Genomic DNA, 21681 nt, shown 5'->3' with positions numbered 1-21681 from the left:
GTGCACACTCCCCTTTATAATGTCATGTGACTGTGCTCAGAATGAACCAATCACATTCAATCTCATCTTCAAAAGTAATTATCAAACAGCTGTCAATGAAATTATTCTGATTAACCCTAAATAAAGATCAGCTGTTTCTGTAGGATCTTGTTTCATCTGACTTCTGAAGCCATGGTCCACAGAAAGCTGGGGTAGGGAGGCTAGAGGAAAGCCCTTTCTCACAAAAAACATCCAAGCTCAACTAAATCACCCCAAACCATGTGGCAGAATGTGTTATGGTCTGATATGTTTAGCACAAAACAAGACAAGCTTATAACCTAAAGAACACCAGACCCACAGTGAAGCATGGCGGTGGTAGCATTATGCTATGGCACTGCTTCTCTTCAGCTGGGATTGGGGTTCTAGTCAGGATAGAGAGAATCATGGATATCTCCAAACACCAATCTATTTTGGCACAAAACCTGTAGGCCTCTGTTAGAGAGCTGAAGATGAAGAACAATTCCACCTTCCAACACCCAAAGCACAAATCTAAGTCAACAAAGGAACGGCTTCAGATCTAAATCCTATCAACAGCCTGTGGAATGACCTGAAGAGGACTGTGTACAGGAGATCCCCTCAGAGTCTGATAGCATCGTGGAATTCTTTGAGCAAAAGGTTAAAATAAAAATGGTTCGTGGGTCTTGATGTCAAAAAAAAGTAGACTTTATTAATTCAAGACAAAAACATCACGGTCTGCAGAGCATCCAATCATACATATCCAGCACAGGCTTTTTATACAGTTCTGAACTTTATCTCGTCAGACAGAACTTTCCCCGTTCTTCTTTTGGTCAATCTTTATTCGGTCACCACTATTGTTTCTAGCTCTGGAATATTCCACTATAACTTTCTAATGGTGGCGTGAGCACAGCCAGCTTATTTAAAACAAAAAAATTATACAAAAGATAATACTTCAACACAAAATCAACATGAACATATACTGATCATTGTTTAATGACCGTTTCATCATAAGTATTAGTGAAATAAAAGGTTTATTATAACTATAACGTGCTTATTTTGATTAGTTTGACACTGATACACTTTATACCTTGGTTATATGAAATGATTATTCTTTGATTGATTAAGACTGATTAATTGATTGATTAAGTACTGATTAAGCATTTTTCTTATTCTTTTTTTCCCCCTGAAACATATTTAATTCTTTTGCATGTTCTCCGGTTTCCTCCCCCAGTCCAAAGACATGCATGGTTGTCTGATTGGCGTGTCCAAAGTGTCCGTAGTGTATGAATGGGTGTGTGAGTGTGTATGAGATTGTTACCTGCGATGGATTGGCACCCTGTCCAGGGTGTACCCCATCCCATCCCCCATGCTCCCTGGGATAGGCTCCAGGTTCCCCGCGACCCTGTAGGATAAGCAGTATAGAAGATGGATGGATGGACGGATTTTTAGTTCTTTTTGACTTATTGGATGCTATATCACATTAAAGGTGGAAAAAGTTTTCACATTACAAAAAAACTCCCAATTTTAATAAGGGTGTGTAGATGCTACATGCTAGGTGTAATACTGCACAAGAGGAAGGGAACACAAACACCCAGAAATTTGACAGAAGAATGAATATGTTCATGTCACCACATTGACACAAATAGGAAGCCATTTCTCCAGGGGAACGCAAGGCCAAAATAATAAATAAAACCCAACACTAACTCCACAAATAAACCTGCCTTCCCTAACAAACTAAATAAAACCACAGAAAAGAATCTCTATTCCCTATCTAACACAAAACCAGGGGCAAATTGGTGAGAAATGAAATGGCACTTACCCCCTTCCAGCAGTGGTGACCATAGACAATAGATACACGAGAGAAACAGACCAACTCAGTCCATATTCAACAGCTACACAGTTTCTCTAACATATAGTATTATATAAACAGATCAACTAAATACAGAAAAAGGAGAAAGGTAGTCCACAAGCTTTTATAGTCCAATTCCATGAAGTGCCACGCCCATAGCACTCAGCACTCAGCCTGGTGATGGCTCCACCTAGTGGGAGGGAAGACAGACAGTCAGACAGACAGACCGGACGATACATGGCACTGAATACAAGGTGCTCTTTAACAGTATACTTTTTATATCCACTGTATGTTTGTCTATCTATAGCCAAGTCTTAACCTCCTAGCAGAATCAACCAGGCTTTGGCTTGAAATATCCTGGTAGTTAGATCTCATAAATCATCACAATTGTTTGAGTGGAAAATTTGAATTGTGGAGTGTAATTGGGGCATCACTGTAGATTTTGTTATGTCTCACATTCTGTGGATTATCTCACCCAATAGGGGACCTGCCTTTCCCTACAGAGGCGTGGTCTAAACCTGCTAAAGAGGTCCGGTGCTGGGATGATTGGCTCTCCATGCAGGACGACCTCACAGCCCGGATGGACCCGATCCTGTCTGGGAAGAACATGACAGACCTCTGGACCAACGCCTGCCGGCCATGTCCAGATGAGGCGGAGCTTCGTGAATCTGTGTGGCGCGTGTGTAGCGAGTTCCTCTCACGTCCACTGACTATCGGAATGGCAATGAAGATGTTCGGTCTGAATCCGTATTCCCGACCTCTGACCATCCACGTCGTTGGGGCAGGCAACACTGAGACCCTGGGTGCAAGGACAACAGATCTGGATGAGCTGAGTCGTATGTTTCCTGGACATCAGGGCCTGGAGGTGGTCATGGTGGGGACAGATGTGGTGCCGGGGCCCATCGTGAGGCCTCCATTAAGGGCATTTGGTCCACGAGGAAGGGTCTACATCAGCGCCTATAAGGGTCTGTACCATGAATTCTGGGAGGAGCTTGTGGAGAAAGGAGAGGCAGCCAAACCAGACCTTGTGGTGGGGTTTCATCCAGGTACACACACACACACACACTTACTGTGCAATTATTGGACTAACTGGTAGCATTTCTGATAATTGTGGTCAGACGCACAACCAGACATAATAACCAGGGGCCAGATTATATTAATTACACACAAAACAAACAGGCTAATGTCCAAAGCAGATAACAAACTAAGAATAAGTAATGTGACTAAAACTAGGAACAGGGCCTGAGGGACTATGAAACAGGAAGCATGGAAACACAGCTCAGAACTTTAGTGTTAATGCATAGTATAGAGAAATATATATATATTATATATTATATTATATATAAATATATATATATTAACTACAATGTCAAACATTTGACAATGTGAAGGGCTTTCACAGTCCCTCATACAGAACTACATCTGAACACAACAACCTTGAATGTAACTTTTATAATATATAGGGCTCATGTTGTCTATAGCCTGAAGAGTTTATTCTTTAGGGACTGAACTCTCCTGGTGCACCTGTTCAGATTCAATCTAATCTAGGAGAGCCCATTTAAAATCACCTTTCACCTTGTAAACTGCTGAAATCTTGTGATGTTTTATGTGATGTTCCCAGGGAATTTACTACTTTAAACGTCATCAGCATACAGAGCAAGTGCAGTAGCTACACTCTTATCACACACCACTGGGTGTATTCTGATGTATAATCGCCGAATGTGGCAGAACTACAAACTACATTTTTTAAAGTTATTGACAAAGATGTTTTGCCCTTTCTCAGATGTGTAATTGAGTCTATTGGGATATTCCAAAGTCCAAAAAATTGCTGTAATCTTGTGCTTTTTTCTGTGATATTCCTAGAGGATTGACTACTTTAAAGTCAACAATGTACACACAAGTACAATAACTATGTTCTTATCACACAAAAGTGGGTTTGTTCTGAAATATTGGCGATCAAAACAAGATACACAGAAGCTGTACATGACATTATTAGAAAAGAAAGTCTTTTCAGATACGTGCTCATGTAAGTATAAATCAGTCCTAAGTGACTTTGTGAGTCAGACAGATTGAGCTTGTTGAGGCAGGAGGAGTCTGGTTACCAGAGGAGTCGTGGTCTACAGACAGGCTGGGTGAGAAACTGAGCCATCAGCAGGATCACTCTCAGAGACTAGAGCCAGAGACTATTGGGAATACGATCAAGTAGCTGGATCATTTGCTGGATTCTTGAGGTCCAGACTAGGATGATCCTTGGTGGACACAGGGTCCCCAGCCTGGGCAGAGCCAGGTACTGCTGTGGTCTCACGGTGAAGACTACATACTCTGTAACCACTGAAGTGGTGACCCAGGGTTAATGCTTTATGTTCGTGTTTGGAGGTTTTTGGGGTGAAATCCCAGTACCACCAAGTTGTCATGGTTGTGTCTTTGAGAATTGACTGCTCAGACATAACATATCCAAATGTGAAGCTCTTTGGATAGTAATGTTTAAGCCAGGGCAGAAAGACCTAGATCCATACAGACACAAAGCATTCTGGGACTTGATGGCCCCAGAAGATTCATCTGGGAAACTATGGATCAGGAAATTATAAAGGACCCAAAGCTAACCCCTGTGGCACTCATAATAAACAATTAAAGCCTAGACAAGACCTTCTGAGGGTCTGCAGAATGTGTGTTCTACTTTAGTGCAGTTTAGTGTTTTGCATTGGGTCTGATGTATTCGATATGTTCTGGGTGTAGAGTTTAATTCCAGGCAGGGAATGACAGATGGATGGTTGCCAACACTGCTGCTGCTCAGAGACTACAACATCCCTACCTTGTTCACTGTGACCAAGTAAGGAGAAAATTAATGACTAAAATTCACTATATGTATTGTAAACGTGTCATGAAGTAATGACTGAGAAATTCCTTAATTTTCTCTCTCTCAGCGATGGGGAGTTGAAGTATTCTGTGCAGATCTTGGTGGAGTTGGAGATGGACATTAAAGGGACTGGGCCGAACCCTTTCAGTTCCCAGAAGCCCGAGCAGGCGCAGTCGAGTCCCAACACTGAGCCGAGCTACTGCAATGCCTTCTACCTGAACGTCCAGGGCCTGCTGGAGGACAAGCAGGATGAGGAGGACTAGAATTCACCCTCCTGTCTTAGTGTCTATTATTCAAACAATCTGTGATATAAAATGTTTTATTAAATTGGAGTTTTTTTGTATAAGTATTCACCCCCCCCCCCTTTGAACTTTTCCACATTTTGTAGTGTTACAACCTTAAACTGAAATGGACATCATTGGTATTTTTTGTCATGGATCTACACAAAATAGCCCATAATAAGCAATATAGTTTGGGAAATTATTTATGAATAAAAATGGTAAAGTCTCATGTGATCTCAATACACATCTGTTCCCCAGAGTTTGTTAAAGAACCAAACAGTATCATGAAGACCAAGGAGCTATCAAAACATGTTCTGGAAAAGTGTCAATCAGAGAGGGGTTATAAAATTGATCCCAAACAATAAATCCATTACTTTTTAAATGGTTATAGGTGTTGATCAGTGATATATTTCTGTAAAGCTGCTTTGTGATGATGTCCATCATTAGAAGTGCTATACAGTACAAATAAAATGTAATTGAATCTTCATCTTCAATCCTCATCTTCATCAGACTTCAGTCCCCCAACATTACTTTTTCAGCAATAATTCATTTGAATTGGTGTAAAAATATTTTCTACATATTGTTTTGTCTTGTATTATTACTGACTCTAGGATACACATCAACACACTCGTGTTGGACATTGTTTTTGATCAGTAGTTATAAAATAACACGTGATTTAGGTCACATCTGCCTTTGGGTGAATCATGAGGGGTTTTTTCATGAGATTTTCATCAGTCGAGAAATATTTCTCATAATTATGCAGCAATGTGACTTAAAGTCTTAAGGAAAGTGAAAAAAGTAAATAAATAGAATGTTTTTATGTTTGAGATGAAGTATAAACATGACTTACTTCCTTTTTCTTGTCTTAATTCCTTTGAAAAATCCGTACCCATCACTCTTTTTCTGCATTTGTTTACCACTTAAAACAATTAAAACTTTTTATGACATATTACACTCTTTTTTTTCCCCTACATTTGGCTAAATAAGATGAAAAATCTGTAATATTCACAGCGCCCCTCAACACCATAAAGGTTTGTTCCTGTAATAGAAGGTTGTAGGTAGAACCCTACAACAGGTTCCTTTTCAGAAAGGGTTCCAGTTACAACCTCTGTAGAACATGGCTTTGCGTGTTAAATCTTTGTGTCTTTTTGCTTCCACACAAAACAATGTTTAGTTTAGGGTTTTTTGTTTGTTTGTTTGTTTGTCTGAAACTTTGCTTGGAATATTCCACTGATATAATTTAATGAATCACTAGCTGAAAATGTCCTTATGTGTAAAAAAAAAAAATGACTGGACTTTTAAGAAACCATTAAAACCATTATGGGGTAGTGTTAGGAATGGGGTTGACATTAGGAATTTTGCCACCTTTTCCATAATAAACTGCAGATGTTAAGATTTTGGAGAATAAAGCAGGACCGTTACGAGACATAAACAGAATTAGGAACACCAAAACAAGATGTCGTGACAGGGGAAAAACCAGTGTGGTTTATAATTAACTTAAAGCTAATGGAAATCAGGCGCTGTGCATCTGAGGCGTTACCATAGAGACTATCCACCCCCCGAACACAAATCTGACAAATCCCGCCTCCTTTACTACAATTGGCTGGATATCCTTTGGCGTGTGTTGCGAATTGTGCTATGATTGGCTAAGCTTGCAAACTCGGGAAAAATGAACGCGGCTCTTAATGTTAAACGAGCTACAAGACATAATAAAGTGTGCGTGTATATGTATATATATATGTGGAAATATATAAATTATTAATAAATTTAAAAAGACCAGGTAACATTTTAGCTTCTCGCGTCTTGCAAAGCTTCCGGTTGAAGGCGAGACACGTATCTGCGCATGCGCCAGAGGCGGTGCCCGATTCTAGTGCGCATGCGCAGCAGTGGCGCCCTACAGAAAATGAATGCAGCGGAAAGCGGACGAAGGTGAGCTTCAGTCACATCGTAAATTTCTGTTTACATTAAAATATCTTTTATTGTTTATTGTTTGTGTACTCGTGCACGAGCTGTTTCTTTTCCCGGACATCAGAATGCATCAAAATGGCGAACGGTTTTAGCTCCAGGAAAAGATCCGTTTACATTTAGGCAGAATGAGTGTATATAAACCTGTAATGTTTAATCACAGTTCACATTTATTTAATAATCAGTGTCCTGATGTTCAGGGGAATTCTTCAAGACTGCTCAAATTATTATCATTATGACAGTCATTTCATGCATTAATTCAGTTTACTAATCTGCATACATTTTATATAAGACGTATAATAATACAATCTGTAGTAATTTCCAGAGTTTGCATTAAAGTTGCATTTCCGTGTTGATTAAAGCTCCTGTGTGAAACGACGAGCAGTATTTCACCTGTCCTGTGGACTGCATGGATGTGCAGTGTTCAATAGCCTCACCTGCTCTCTTAGCCCCGCCCACTCTGCACAGTTGTGTGTAAATTTAATTCTGTAACACAGTTCACAGGTTTGTCCAGTAATCCAGGTACAGACCCTTATTAAGCTTTTCCATTTAATATATCAAGAAGTTGTTTGTGGCAATTTTACAAGATTACAGCAATTTTTTGGAATTTGGAATATCCCAATAGACTCAAATACACATCTGAGGCAGCGCAAAACATCTGTCAATAACTTTAAAATATGTAGTTTGTAGTTCTGCCACATTCGGCGATTATACATCAGAATACACCCAGTGGTGTGTGATAAGAGTGTGGCTACTGTACTTGCAAGAAGTTGTTTGTTTGTTTGTTTGTTTGTTTAGTCTACACATCCCCAATGACCCCCCCCCCACCCACGTGATTTGCTGAGTGATGATTGGTCAGCTCTGTACTTCCTCCCTTCACTTTGCTCAGTAGGTTGTATGTAATGTTTACAGCATTAATCAGCAGGGAACTCATTTATAAATCTTATGTTATACCGTTATCAGAAGTTAAACATGGAAATGTCTGCATAAATGATCCATTGCTCTCTTTTTACAAACTGGTGTTTTTTTAAAATTTACTTCAGGCTTCCAGTACAGAACCAGTGCAGAAAGCGTATGACCAACGCCGTATAACAAGCCAAATCTGTGTAAAATCGCAGAGATATTCGTCCTGACAGGTTACACTGACCCCAATGGTGAAACTGCTGTTTGCTGAAAAACTATCATTTATTGGGAATTTTCCAATATGGCAGATTCGTGCAAAAGTTCATACGAAACTCACAGTCCCTGATGTATTAAAGGTTTGTGGCTGTGAAAACACATGCAGACCTGATAAACATCCTCGAAAATAAATAAATAATGAGCTAAGAATTAACAGTATATCTAAAACTGTAAGATTACAGCGGCATATAAACGCAGGTTTTGAAAAAAAAAATGTTTCATTCACATTAACAATTTATCTAGCACATTAAATATTCTCAAATGTTCTGTAAATGAAAAAGCATGATTAAAGGTGAAACCCCGTTTAAAATACAGAATACACGTGAAATAAAGGTGTGTAGATTTTACATTACGAGTGTTTATTTTGTTAATAAGTTAGAGTTTATTGATGAGCTAGCTAAATCACAGTAAAAAAAAAAATCTTGTTAAATTAGCGCTTCGTCCATTTTGGATTGTTAGTGCTGCAGTGTGAAGCTCCGCCCCTTCAGAGCTTGTTGTGCCACTGGTCAACGATGCACCCGTTAAAACTGAACACGAGACAGAGTTTCACTCAGATACAGTATTTACTCACACTGGACACCTGAGATGCAAAAAAGTTGTTCACCACAAATTCTACTGAAATTGCACTCACAGTAAGTCTTGTGTGAGCGAGGAACATTCCGTAACACTCACTAACACTATACTGAGTATTGGAGCACAGCCTCACTAATTAGCCTAAGTGGTTTAGGGGATTAAAGTGCAGGTTGAGGTTTGGGTTACATGTGTAACGTGGTGTCGGTTATCAGGGACACTTCTTTTCTAAGCTAGTTAGGGGTGCAATCACCGAAGGTACATAGGCACCCTATTGTTATTCTACCTTTTCTTCTTCTTCTCCTTCTTCAGGCAGTGTCTATGGCAGCCCATTGAACCGTCTGGTAAAAAGTTGTGAAATCTGGCGCACTGATTGGGGAAAGTCTAAGGAACATTCTGACCAAATTTTTCTACATTTCAGTTTCCTCCTAATTAATTTAAAATATAATAGATTTTCCATCATCTTGGATTTTGTCCAAAACATTTTTTTTGCACTTCTACAAATTTTGAGGAATGATTACCAAATTTGGCACACATCATCTTCAGCATAAGCCTCACAAAAGTTGTCAAAAGAATTTTGAACACTCCGAACGGTTTGCCCGTAATGGGCCAACGAATCTGACAGCAAAGCCGCCAAACAGGAAGTGAGGCTGTATCTCAGCAACGACTTTGTGCACTGACACAAAACTTGGTAGGCATTCCCAGGACCATGACCTGAGGAAATGTAACAAATTTCATGGCAGTGCCACCTACTGGTCAGAAGTTACAATAACATGCCGAAAATGCTTCCATCTAACTGCCATTTTTGCTACTCCTCCAAATTTTGTCCAATCATCACAAAATTTGTCTCACATCATCCTGAGATCTGTCTAAACAATTTTCTACCATGATTCTAGCTGTTCAGTGTGCTATTTTACAGACAACAAATGACTGACAGGGTTTAATATTAAATAGCATTTTTATTGTGCAATTTTCAATAAAAAAAAACACCTAACACAATACAGTATAAGACAGACGTAAGTTTGGTACAGTTACTTGCACAACGTGGGGAAAAACGGCCCAGACTGATGAGAATAAACATAAATACCTTAGATATTTTTAAAATTGCAAGAAGAAAAACATTTTCAGGTCACAGCAGTAGCATCAGCTGCAGCAACATTAACACCCTGCTGCCCATTTGTTCATCTATACCTTTCCTCCACATCATGAGTGAAACTACACATCACTCATGAACCCCTTTGCCTAAAGTTATGGCTCTGCTTTCCTGTGATTGCTAGTCAACAAGTGTAACGTGTGTGTGAATGTGCGGCTCACCGAGTCTGGGTGCTTGGCCCCTGAAAATCCTGCTTGCAGCTTTAATTAATTATTGTTATTGTCTTTTAAATTTAGAAGCAGAAATAGACAGCAGATGTGTTGTTGATTTGAAAGCAAGCAGAATAACTAGCTGATTTGCTAAATAGTGGAGAACTCCATCCCTAATCCAACAATCGTCTAACTTCAGTCACATTAACACAGTAACCGAACGACTCTCGAGAGGGCCGAGGTTAGTGACTGAGCGAGAGCAGAAGGAAGCAACAGAAAAGGGAGATTTTCAGTGGGGAAAAAAATCTAATCAAGAATAATTGGTTAATTTCATTGGAGCGAGTGCGCACACACACACACACACGCAAATACACACATACAGAAATGTCACACGTTGAAGAGGAACCGTTACATAACCCACTTGTTTTTCCTCTCTCTCTCTCTCCATAGAGACGGTATGGGCGGTTAGTCTCACTCTGGAAAGTCTACTCATTCTGTCTGTGCTTGTGTACAGAGGTCAAAGGTCATGGGGGAGGACTTTGGGGCTTTCGTGGACTGGTCGCTGATGGGGGATGTGTCCCGTGATGCCACACCGGGAAAAACTGAATACACAGACGCTAAAGAGCGTAAGCGCCACGCCCGCTCGGGTCAGTGGGTGAAGAGCCACTCGCAGAGAGCGCAGGTGTACCGGCGCCTCATCAAAGCGCTGCCATGCCGCTCTGTCACGCCTGACGCCGGCGTCTACCGCGCTGCAAAGGAGAAACACACCAAACGGGACAGCACTACAGACGTAAAACTGAAGAACGGTGACATGTTGGCTGTAGATTTGCCGGAGTTCGCGTCTGGAGCTCCGGTTCCACGTTACTGTTTAAAGCGTGAGTCTGCGACTTCAGTGGGCTCCGTGTTACAGAGTTTAGCGTCTGAATTTCCAGACGTGTCCTATTGCCCCTTGTTACCCGCCGTCACTGCGCTGCTGCTTCACTGGAGCTCGGATGAGGCTCAGTGCTTCGAAGGCGTGGCTCGATTGTTAGCGACAACGCAACAGCAGCGTATGCTACACCAAACCTTCCTGGCTCACCGCGCTGCCTGCATGACCTTTGGTGACCTGGCACGCAAGCACTGCCCTGCCGCTCATGTGCACATTGTTTCCTTGGCAACCGAAAAGAAGGAAGACGTGGCGGAGGTGTACGGAGACTGGCAGCGCTGGGTGTTTGGCGATCTCCCGTTCTCCCACGCCGCCCGGGTCATGGACGTCTTCCTGGTGGAAGGCTTTAAAGTGCTGTACCGAGTGGCACTCGCCCTGCTCAAGCTCTACAGGAAGCAGAAACTGGACAAGAGGACGAGCAGGAAGGACTCGGACGGGGTCAGAGGGGACGTGCGAGAGTTTGTGAAGGGTATCGCCAGCAGCGTGAGTCCAGATAAGCTGATGGAGAAAGCGTTCGCTATAAGGCTCTTCAGCAGAAAGGAGATCAACCTGCTGCAGCTGGCTAATGAGAAAGCTCTCCAGCAGAAGGGCATCACTGTCCAACAGAAGAGGTAATCAATACACAATCATCAATACACAATATACAATCATCAATACACAATCATCATCAATCAGTACACAATCATCAGTACACAATCATCAATACACGATCATCAATACACAATCATCATCAATCAGTACACAATCATCAGTACATAATCATCATCAATCAGTACACAATCATCAGTACACAATACACAATCATCAATACACAATCATCATCAATCAGTACACAATCATCATCAATCAGTACACAATCATCAGTACACAATCATCAATACACGATCATCAATACACAATCATCATCAATCAGTACACAATCATCAGTACACAATCATCAATACACGATCATCAATACACAATCATCATCAATCAGTACACAATCATCAATACACAATCATCAATACACGATCATCAATACACAATCATCATCAATCAGTACACAATCATCAGTACATAATCATCATCAATCAGTACACAATCATCAGTACACAATACACAATCATCAATACACAATCATCATCAATCAGTACACAATCATCATCAATCAGTACACAATCATCAGTACACAATCATCAATACACGATCATCAATACACAATCATCATCAATCAGTACACAATCATCAGTACACAATCATCAATACACGATCATCAATACACAATCATCATCAATCAGTACACAATCATCAATACACGATCATCAATACACAATCATCATCAATCAGTACACAATCATCAGTACATAATCATCATCAATCAGTACACAATCATCAGTACACAATACACAATCATCAATACACAATCATCAATACACAATCATCATCAATCAGTACACAATCATCAATACACAATCATCATCAATCAATACACAATCATCAATACACAATCATCAGTACACAATACACAATCATCAATACACAATCATCATCAATCAATACACAATCATCAGTACACAATACACAATCATCAGTACACAATACACAATCATCAGTACACAATCATCATCAATCAATACACAATCATCAGTACACAATACACAATCATCAGTACACAATACACAATCATCAATACACAATACACAATCATCATCAATCAGTACACAATCATCAATACACAATACACAATCATCAATACACAATCATCATCAATCAGTACACAATCATCAATACACAATCATCATCAATCAATACACAATCATCAATACACAATCATCAGTACACAATACACAATCATCAATACACAATCATCATCAATCAATACACAATCATCAGTACACAATACACAATCATCAGTACACAATACACAATCATCAGTACACAATCATCATCAATCAATACACAATCATCAGTACACAATACACAATCATCAATACACAATCATCATCAATCAGTACACAATCATCAATACACAATCATCATCAATCAGTACACAATCATCAATACACAATCATCATCAATCAATACACAATCATCAGTACACAATACACAATCATCAATACACAATCATCAGTACACAATACACAATCATCAATACACAATCATCATCAATCAGTACACAATACACAATCATCAGTACACAATACACAATCATCAATACACAATCATCATCAATCAGTACACAATCATCAATACACAATCAGTACACAATCATCAGTACACAATACACAATCATCAATACACAATCAATACACAATCATCATCAATCAGTACACAATCATCAATACAAAATCATCAGTACACAATACACAATCAATACACAATCATCAATACACTATACACAATCATCAATACACAATCATCATCAATCAATACACAATCATCAGTACACAATACACAATCATCAATACACAATCATCAGTACACAATACACAATCATCAATACACAATACACAATCATCAATACACAATCATCAATCAATACACAATCATCAGTACACAATACACAATCATCAATACACAATCATCATCAATCAATACACAATCATCAGTACACAATACACAATCATCAGTACACAATACACAATCATCAATACACAATCATCAGTACACAATACACAATCAATACACAATCATCGTCAATCAATACACAATCATCAATACACAATCATCATCAATCAGTACACAATCAATACACAATACACAATCATCAATACACAATCATCATCAATCAATACACAATCATCATCAATCAGTACGCAAGCAATCAGTACACAATCATCAATCAATACACAATCAACAATACACAATCATCAATACACAATCATCGTCAATCAATACACAATCATCAATACACAATCATCATCAATCAATACACAATCATCAGTACACAATCATCAATACACAATCATCAGTACACAATACACAATCACCATCAATCAGTACACAATCATCAATCAATACACAATCATCAATACACAATCACCATCAATCAGTACGCAATCATCAATCAATACACAATCATCAATACACAATCAATACACAATCATCATCAATCAATACACAATCAACAATACACAATCAATACACAATCATCGTCAATCAATACACAATCATCAATACACAATCATCATCAATCAATACACAATCATCAGTACACAATCATCAGTACACAATCATCAATACACAATCATCAGTACACAATACACAATCACCATCAATCAGTACACAATCATCAATCAATACACAATCATCAATACACAATCACCATCAATCAGTACGCAATCATCAATCAGTACACAATCATCAATACACAATCATCAATACACAATCATCATCAATCAGTACACAATCATCAATACACAATCATCATCAATCCGTACGCAATCATCAATCAATACACAATCATCATCAATCAGTACGCAATCATCAATCAATACACAATCAACAATACACAATCATCATCAATCAATACACAATCAGTACACAATCATCAATCAATACACAATCATCAATACACAATCATCAATACACATTCATCAATACACAATCATCAATACACATTCATCAGTACACAATCATCAATCAGTACACAATCATCAATACACAATCATCAATACACAATACACAATCATCAATACACAATCATCATCAATCAGTACACAATACACAATCATCATCAATCAATACACAATCATCAGTACACAATCATCATCAATCAATACACAATCCTCAATACACAATCATCAATCAATACACAATCATCAATACACAATCATCAATACACAATCATCAATCAGTACGCAATCAACAATACACAATCATCATCAATCAATACACAATCCTCAATACTCAATACACAATCATCAATACACAATCATCAATCAGTACGCAATCAACAATACACAATCATCAATCAATACACAATCATCATCAATCAGTACACAATCATCAATCAATACACAATCATCAATACACAATCAATACACAATCATCATCAATACACAATCATCATCAATACACAATCAATACACAATACACAATCATCAATACACAATACAGAATCAATACACAATACACAATCATCAATATACAATCAATACAATCATCAATCAATACACAATCAACAATACACAATCAACAATACACAGTCATCAATACACAGTCATCAATCAATACACAATCATCAATACACAATCAACACACAATACACAATCAACAATACACAATCATCATCAATCAGTACACAATCAATACACAATCATCATCAATCAATACACAATCATCATCAATCAGTACGCAATCATCAATCAGTACACAATCATCAATCAATACACAATCATCAATACACAATCAATACACAATCATCAGTCAATACACAATCATCATCAATCAATACACAATCATCAATACACAATCATCAATCAGTACACAATCATCAATCAATACACAATCATCAATATACAATCAGCAATACACAGTCAACAATACACAATCATCAATACACAATCATCAATACACAATCATCATCAATCAATACACAATCATCATCAATACACAATCATCAATACACAATCATCAATACACAATCAATACACAATCATCAATACACAATCAACAATACACAGTCATCAATACACAATCGTCATCAATCGATACACAATCATCAATACACAATCATCATCAATCAATACACAATCAGTACACAATCAATCAATACACAATCATCAATACACAATCATCAATACACAATCATCATCAATCAGTACACAATCAACAATCAGTACACAATCATCAATCAATACACAATCATCAATACACAATCAATACACAATCAGCAATACACAATCAGCAAGACACAATCAACAATACACAATCATCATCAATCAATACACAATCATCATCAATACACAATCATCAATATACAATCAATATACAATCATCAATCAATACACAATCAATACACAATCATCATCAATCAATACACAATCATCATCAATACACAATCATCAATACACAATCATCAATACACAATCATCAATACACAATCAATATACAATCATCAATCAATACACAATCATCAATACACAATCAACAATACACAGTCATCAATACACAATCGTCATCAATCGATACACAATCATCAATACACAATCATCATCAATCAATACACAATCAGTACACAATCATCAATCAATACACAATCATCAATACACAATCATCATCAATCAGTACACAATCAACAATCAGTACACAATCATCAATCAATACACAATCATCAATACACAATCAATACACAATCATCAATACACAATCAATACACAATACACAATCAGCAATACACAATCAGAAAGACACAATCAACAATACACAATCATCATCAATCAATACACAATCATCATCAATACACAATCATCAATACACAATCGTCATCAATTGATACACAATCAATACACAAACATCAATACACAATCAACAATACACAATAATCATCAATCAATACACAATCAACAATCAAAACACAATCAACAATACACAACAATACACAATCATCAATACTCAATTATCAATAATCATCAATAATTAATTATAAATGTGATTATAAGGTTGAAAAAACATTCGCATGACTTTTCTGTATTGTTTCAACATTTATATATAAATGTTCATAACCGAATATTACAAATCTCTCCCTCCCTTCCCGTCTCTCTCCCCCTGTCTCTCTCTCTCCCCCTGTCTCTCTCTCTCTCCCCCGTCTCGCACTCTCCCCCTGTCTCGCACTCTCTCCCCCATCTCTCTATCTATCCCTCTGTCTCTCTCCCCCCCTGTCTCTCTCTCTCTCTCTCTCTAGGTGTAATGTGGACCTGACGGTGAATGTGGACGGTTTCTGCTCTGACATCATCAGTGTGAAGGAGATCAGGGACGTGTGGTCATGGATTCCTGAACGATTTGCTCTGTGTCAGCCTCATCTGCTGTTCAGCACCTCCACACACGGCTGCAGCCTCAACCGGTACACACAAACACGCACACGTGCGCGCACACACGCGCACACACACACGCATACACACACACACACACACACTTAAAACACACAGTGCACTGTAATGCACTTTGACCACACTCCTTTGTCCTCGTGTATAGATAACTGTCAGACAGCATCAGATTTACACTCTCACACACACACACACACACACATACACACACACACACACACACACACATATAGTGCACCATGCTAAACAGGTGGCCATAAACTTCCATTATTTGTTAGCAACATTAGCCTCGTAGCTCTGGTGGTGTGTGTTATTGTTTGTGTTATTGTTTATTTCAGGTTTTATTCACACTGTGAAGGACATGAACCCACTCTACTGCTGATCAAGACTACTGACGGAGAGGTACTGTCTCGCTCTCTGTCTCGCTCTCTGTCTCGCTCTCTGTCTCACTCTCTGTCTCACTCTCTGTGCCTCTCTCTCCTTTTTTCTTTCCCTCTGTCTCGGTCCATCTGTCATTTCACACAAATCTGTCATGGAAACATTTTCAGTATGACAGTGATGTCTGATGATTCAGGTATATGATGTGTGTGTGTGTGTGTGTGTGTGTGTGTGTTAGGTGTGTGGTGCGTTCCTATCCACAGACTGGGAAGAGAGGAAGCGAGGAGGAAGCACACTGAGCTTCTTCGGGACAGGCGAGTGTTTCGTCTTTAAGGTGAGTCACCTCACTGATCACATGATCACTATATTAATGACGTACAATCTATATCTATTAGATAGGAAGAGTGTGTGTGTGTGTGTGTGTCATTATGACCTCATGATGGTGCTGTTGCCATCATTAACACTAAGTCGTGTGTCAGTGTCCCGCTAAGATGTTGATTTATTTAAATACATTTGTGATTTTAATTTATTAACCGAGATTTATTCATTAAAATGAATTTAAAATTCTAATTTAAAATGCTGCTGTCTGGGAGAACGGCAAGATTTATCACTATACACTCACCGTCCACTTTATTAGGAACACCTGTACACTTGCACGTTCATGCAGTTATCTAATCAGCCAATCATGTGGCAGCAGCACAATGCATAAACCCATGCAGATGCAGGTCAAGAGCTTCAGTTAATGTTCACATCAAACATCAGAATGGAGGAATTCTAATAAAGTCTACAGTAAGTGCATGAATGCTGCATAATGTTATTCCTATGCTAATTGTGTGTGTGTGTACGTGTGTGTGTGTGCATGTGCATGCAGATGAAGCCTGAGATAGAGCGTTATGAGTGGGTCATCATTAAACATCCAGAGTTGGCCAGCTCTGTGTCTGATCGTGCAGCTGATGCTAACACTGCAGACTCTGATGAGAACATACACTCACTCCCCGTGGAGGCTCCGCCCAACTCCAGCACTGACTCCACCCACCTCTCGCCGTTCCTTGCTGCCCGACACTTTCACCTGAATGCTCGTAACACATCCATGTTTATGGCGGGAAACTTTGACTCTATCATCATCGGTGAGTGGCATCACACAGAGGCATCACACTATAACATGTACACTAACATACCATCACACTGTGGCATCACACATCACAAAGAGGCATCACACTATAACATGTCCACTAACATACCATCACACAGAGGCATCACACAGAGGCATCACACTATAACATGTCCACTAACATACCATCACACAGAGGCATCACACATCATCATCACAAAGAGGCATCACACTATAACATGTACACTAACATAACATCACACAGAGGCATCACACTATAACATGTACACTAACATACCATCACACTGTGGCATCACACATCACACAGAGGCATCACACTATAACATGTACACTAACATACCATCACACTGTGGCATCACACATCACAAAGAGGCATCACACTATAACATGTACACTAACATACCATCACACAGAGGCATCACACAGAGGCATCACACTATAACATGTACACTAACATACCATCACACAGAGGCATCACACAGAGGCATCACACTATAACATGTACACTAACATACCATCACACTGTGGCATCACACATCATCACACAGAGGCATCACACTATAACATGTACACTAACGTAACATCACACAGAGGCATCACACTATAACATGTACACTGTACCGTAGAATCATACAACATCACACTATAACATCACACAGAGGCATCACACATCATCACACTGTGGCATCACACTATACCACAGCATCACACCATAACATAACATCACACCATAATATAACATCACACAGAGGCATCACACAACATCATCTCACTGTGGCATCACACAACACACACAGAGGCATCACACTGTGGCATCACACTGTGGCATTACACTATAACATATACACTAACATAACATCACACTGTGGCATCACACATCATCACACAGAGGCATCACACTATAACATATACACTGTACCATAGAATCACACAACATCACACTATAACATCACACAGAGGCATCACACAACATCACACTGTGGCATCACACTATACCATAGCAACACACCATAACATAACATCACACAGAGGCATCACACAACATCATCTCACTGTGGCATCACAGAGGAACACTTCCTGTGTTGCGTAGTGAATTTGTGATTGCAGTGTGGAATGCAACTAGCTGACTCTATGCTTCTATACTCTAACTTATATTGTGTAACAGTAACTGAGTATATTAATGTTATAACTTTCACTGGTGATTTCTCCTGTGATAGAGGGAGATGAGCTACAGAGTGGGAAATTCAGAACAATGAACTTGATCATCAGCATGAACATGTTTACTACAGTTGTTGTGTATTGTTGTATTTGTTTATTGTTGTTGTTTATCGTTGCTATGGTGCAGGAGGTGGTGAGGGGAACGCGCTGTATATCGACGCAGAGCTGAATCACGGCCGGACGGGTTGTTGCACCACCTTCGACAATCCACCGCTGTGTTCCGAGAACTTCCAGATCGCCGTGCTCGAGGTCTGGGGCTTCCAGGACGCCATGGCAACCTAACAGCCAATTAGCACGTCCGGAGAGAGAATACTGCAGCCATCATTACTGAGTTGATCTTTATATCATTATAATATATTATATTATATTACATTACATTACATAACATAACATAACATAACAGCACGTCCTGATTCTGATCCTGAGCCTCCTGTTCACTACATAGTGCACTACGCTTGGACAAATTCTTGAAACAAACCCACCAGCATACTCGAGAAAGTCTCCGAACAATAAGATAAATTATACCCATCACAATATCAGTGTCTGCTTACAGCTTCCTGTTCTCTAGTGTTTATTATTTGTGATGTCATTTCCTATGTAGCACATTAACAGTAGAATATTTCTGAGTTAATTATCACAGTAAACTGCCATGCTGACATATCGTCACACCTCTAACCAGGATCAACGTTTTCCTTTTATAATCATTTATTATTAGTATCATGGTATACTATCAAAACGATATATCATCACACACAGTGGACTGATGCTTGTACAGAATACCCATGATGCACTGCAGTCTTATTTTGTTTTTCTTCATTTTTAAATCGCAATACATCATACATCTGTATCATTTGATATTATTTAACGCTCGTTATATCAAGTTAATGCTGGTTTCAGAAATGATCTTTATTGTTCATGGTTCGTGATCATATCATCGTATTTGATGAATGTTTTATGAATATTAGATTAACGTTAGATTAATGTTCTATGTGTAGATTTGCCAAATGTCGTTTTATCAATTAAGCTTCATGTTTGTGTGAAAAGGTGTGTGTGTGTGTGTGTGTGTATTAGTTATGTATGGGAAGGATGATACTTGTGAAATTGAACATATTAATGAAGTGCATGTGTTGTTAGGAAAGTAACATGTATGAACATATCGTTAAAATTGTAATTGTTTGGAAAAAAAAGTCTTAAAGCCGAAGTACATTTATGTTAAAATGACACATACTCGATAACAGAGGCTGTCTGTGTGTGTGTGTGTGTGTGTGTGTGTGTGTGGGTGTCTGGGTGTGTGTGTGTTCAGCAGTATTATCATTGTGTATGTTATCATTAATTAAAGCACATGACTCTATCATAAATGTCATTAAAGTGTTTAATAAAGTGTGTAGAGCAAACATTCTAGACGTCTGATGGCATTTCCTCCACAGCACCAATCTTGTTTAGTCTTCATCTTTATGGTTCTTTATGTGACTCTTGGTTAGACCAGTCTTTAGAACCACGACTCTTGATTAGACCAGTCTTTAGAACCCTGACTCTTGATTAGACCAGTCTTTAGAACCCTGACTCTTGGTTAGTTCCAGTCTTTAGAACCCTGACTCTTGATTAGACCAGTCTTTACAGCCCTGAGTCTTGGTTAGTTCCAGTCTTTAGAACCCTGACTCTTGGTTAGACCCAGTCTTTAGAACCCTGACTCTTGATTAGACCAGTCTTTACAGCCCTAATGTGTGTTAGTGTGCTGCAGTGACTCAACTGTCTGGGTTATATATAATTCAGACTGCAGTGACCGATACACTTTACACATCGAAACTAAAGTGGAAACTGATACCCACACTGATTTAACATACAAACAGAGTGTATGCAGATTGTCTGAAATCTAATATTATGCACTGACAGAAGGGTAATCTGATTTATTTGTCATATCTAATTAGTCCATAGAGGATTTCTCAGAGTTTCTTTGTGATTGTTGCGGCCAAAAACATTTTTGCTGCTTTTTTTTTTCTAA

General features: G+C 38.8%; 2 protein-coding genes and 1 long non-coding RNA gene across 4 annotated transcripts in view; 2 read left to right on the top strand and 1 right to left on the bottom strand.

Moving 5' to 3' along the window:
• LOC128615620 (putative protein MSS51 homolog, mitochondrial) overlaps positions 1-5863 on the top strand; it is a 10818-nt gene extending 4955 nt beyond the window's left edge. Inside the window, exons 4-6 of the mRNA XM_053637849.1 lie at positions 2329-2892; positions 4583-4676; positions 4771-5863. Coding sequence (XP_053493824.1) covers positions 2329-2892; positions 4583-4676; positions 4771-4966 — 854 coding nt within the window. The 3' untranslated portion in view covers positions 4967-5863. The remainder of the gene's footprint in view (positions 1-2328; positions 2893-4582; positions 4677-4770) is intronic.
• On the bottom strand, positions 685-6631 carry LOC128615627 (uncharacterized). The gene is made up of 3 exons (XR_008387232.1): positions 5835-6631; positions 2322-4936; positions 685-2036 (listed from the first exon to the last, which is right to left on the bottom strand). It is a non-coding gene; the product is annotated as an uncharacterized LOC128615627 (long non-coding RNA).
• Positions 6632-6679: 48 nt separating this feature from the next.
• Positions 6680-21075, top strand: tbc1d24 (TBC1 domain family, member 24). 2 transcript variants are annotated; one of them, XM_053637845.1, is made up of 8 exons: positions 6680-6913; positions 10451-11536; positions 16810-16968; positions 17290-17353; positions 17568-17663; positions 18201-18456; positions 19807-20010; positions 20125-21075. In XM_053637845.1, exons 2-7 carry the CDS (start codon positions 10527-10529, stop codon positions 19959-19961), a joined length of 1740 nt encoding a protein of 579 aa, XP_053493820.1. In that variant the 5' UTR covers positions 6680-6913; positions 10451-10526; the 3' UTR covers positions 19962-20010; positions 20125-21075. The 2 variants fall into 2 exon arrangements, with proteins under 2 accessions (XP_053493820.1, XP_053493812.1); XM_053637837.1 differs by having other exon boundaries at positions 19807-21075.
• Positions 21076-21681: the final 606 nt, after the last annotated feature.

The sequence above is a fragment of the Ictalurus furcatus genome, chromosome 1, assembly GCF_023375685.1.
Source record: "Ictalurus furcatus strain D&B chromosome 1, Billie_1.0, whole genome shotgun sequence".
Classification (NCBI taxonomy): domain Eukaryota; kingdom Metazoa; phylum Chordata; class Actinopteri; order Siluriformes; family Ictaluridae; genus Ictalurus; species Ictalurus furcatus.
The sequence above is the reverse complement of the archived record's forward strand: the minus strand, read 5'-3'. Positions and strand labels throughout refer to the sequence as shown.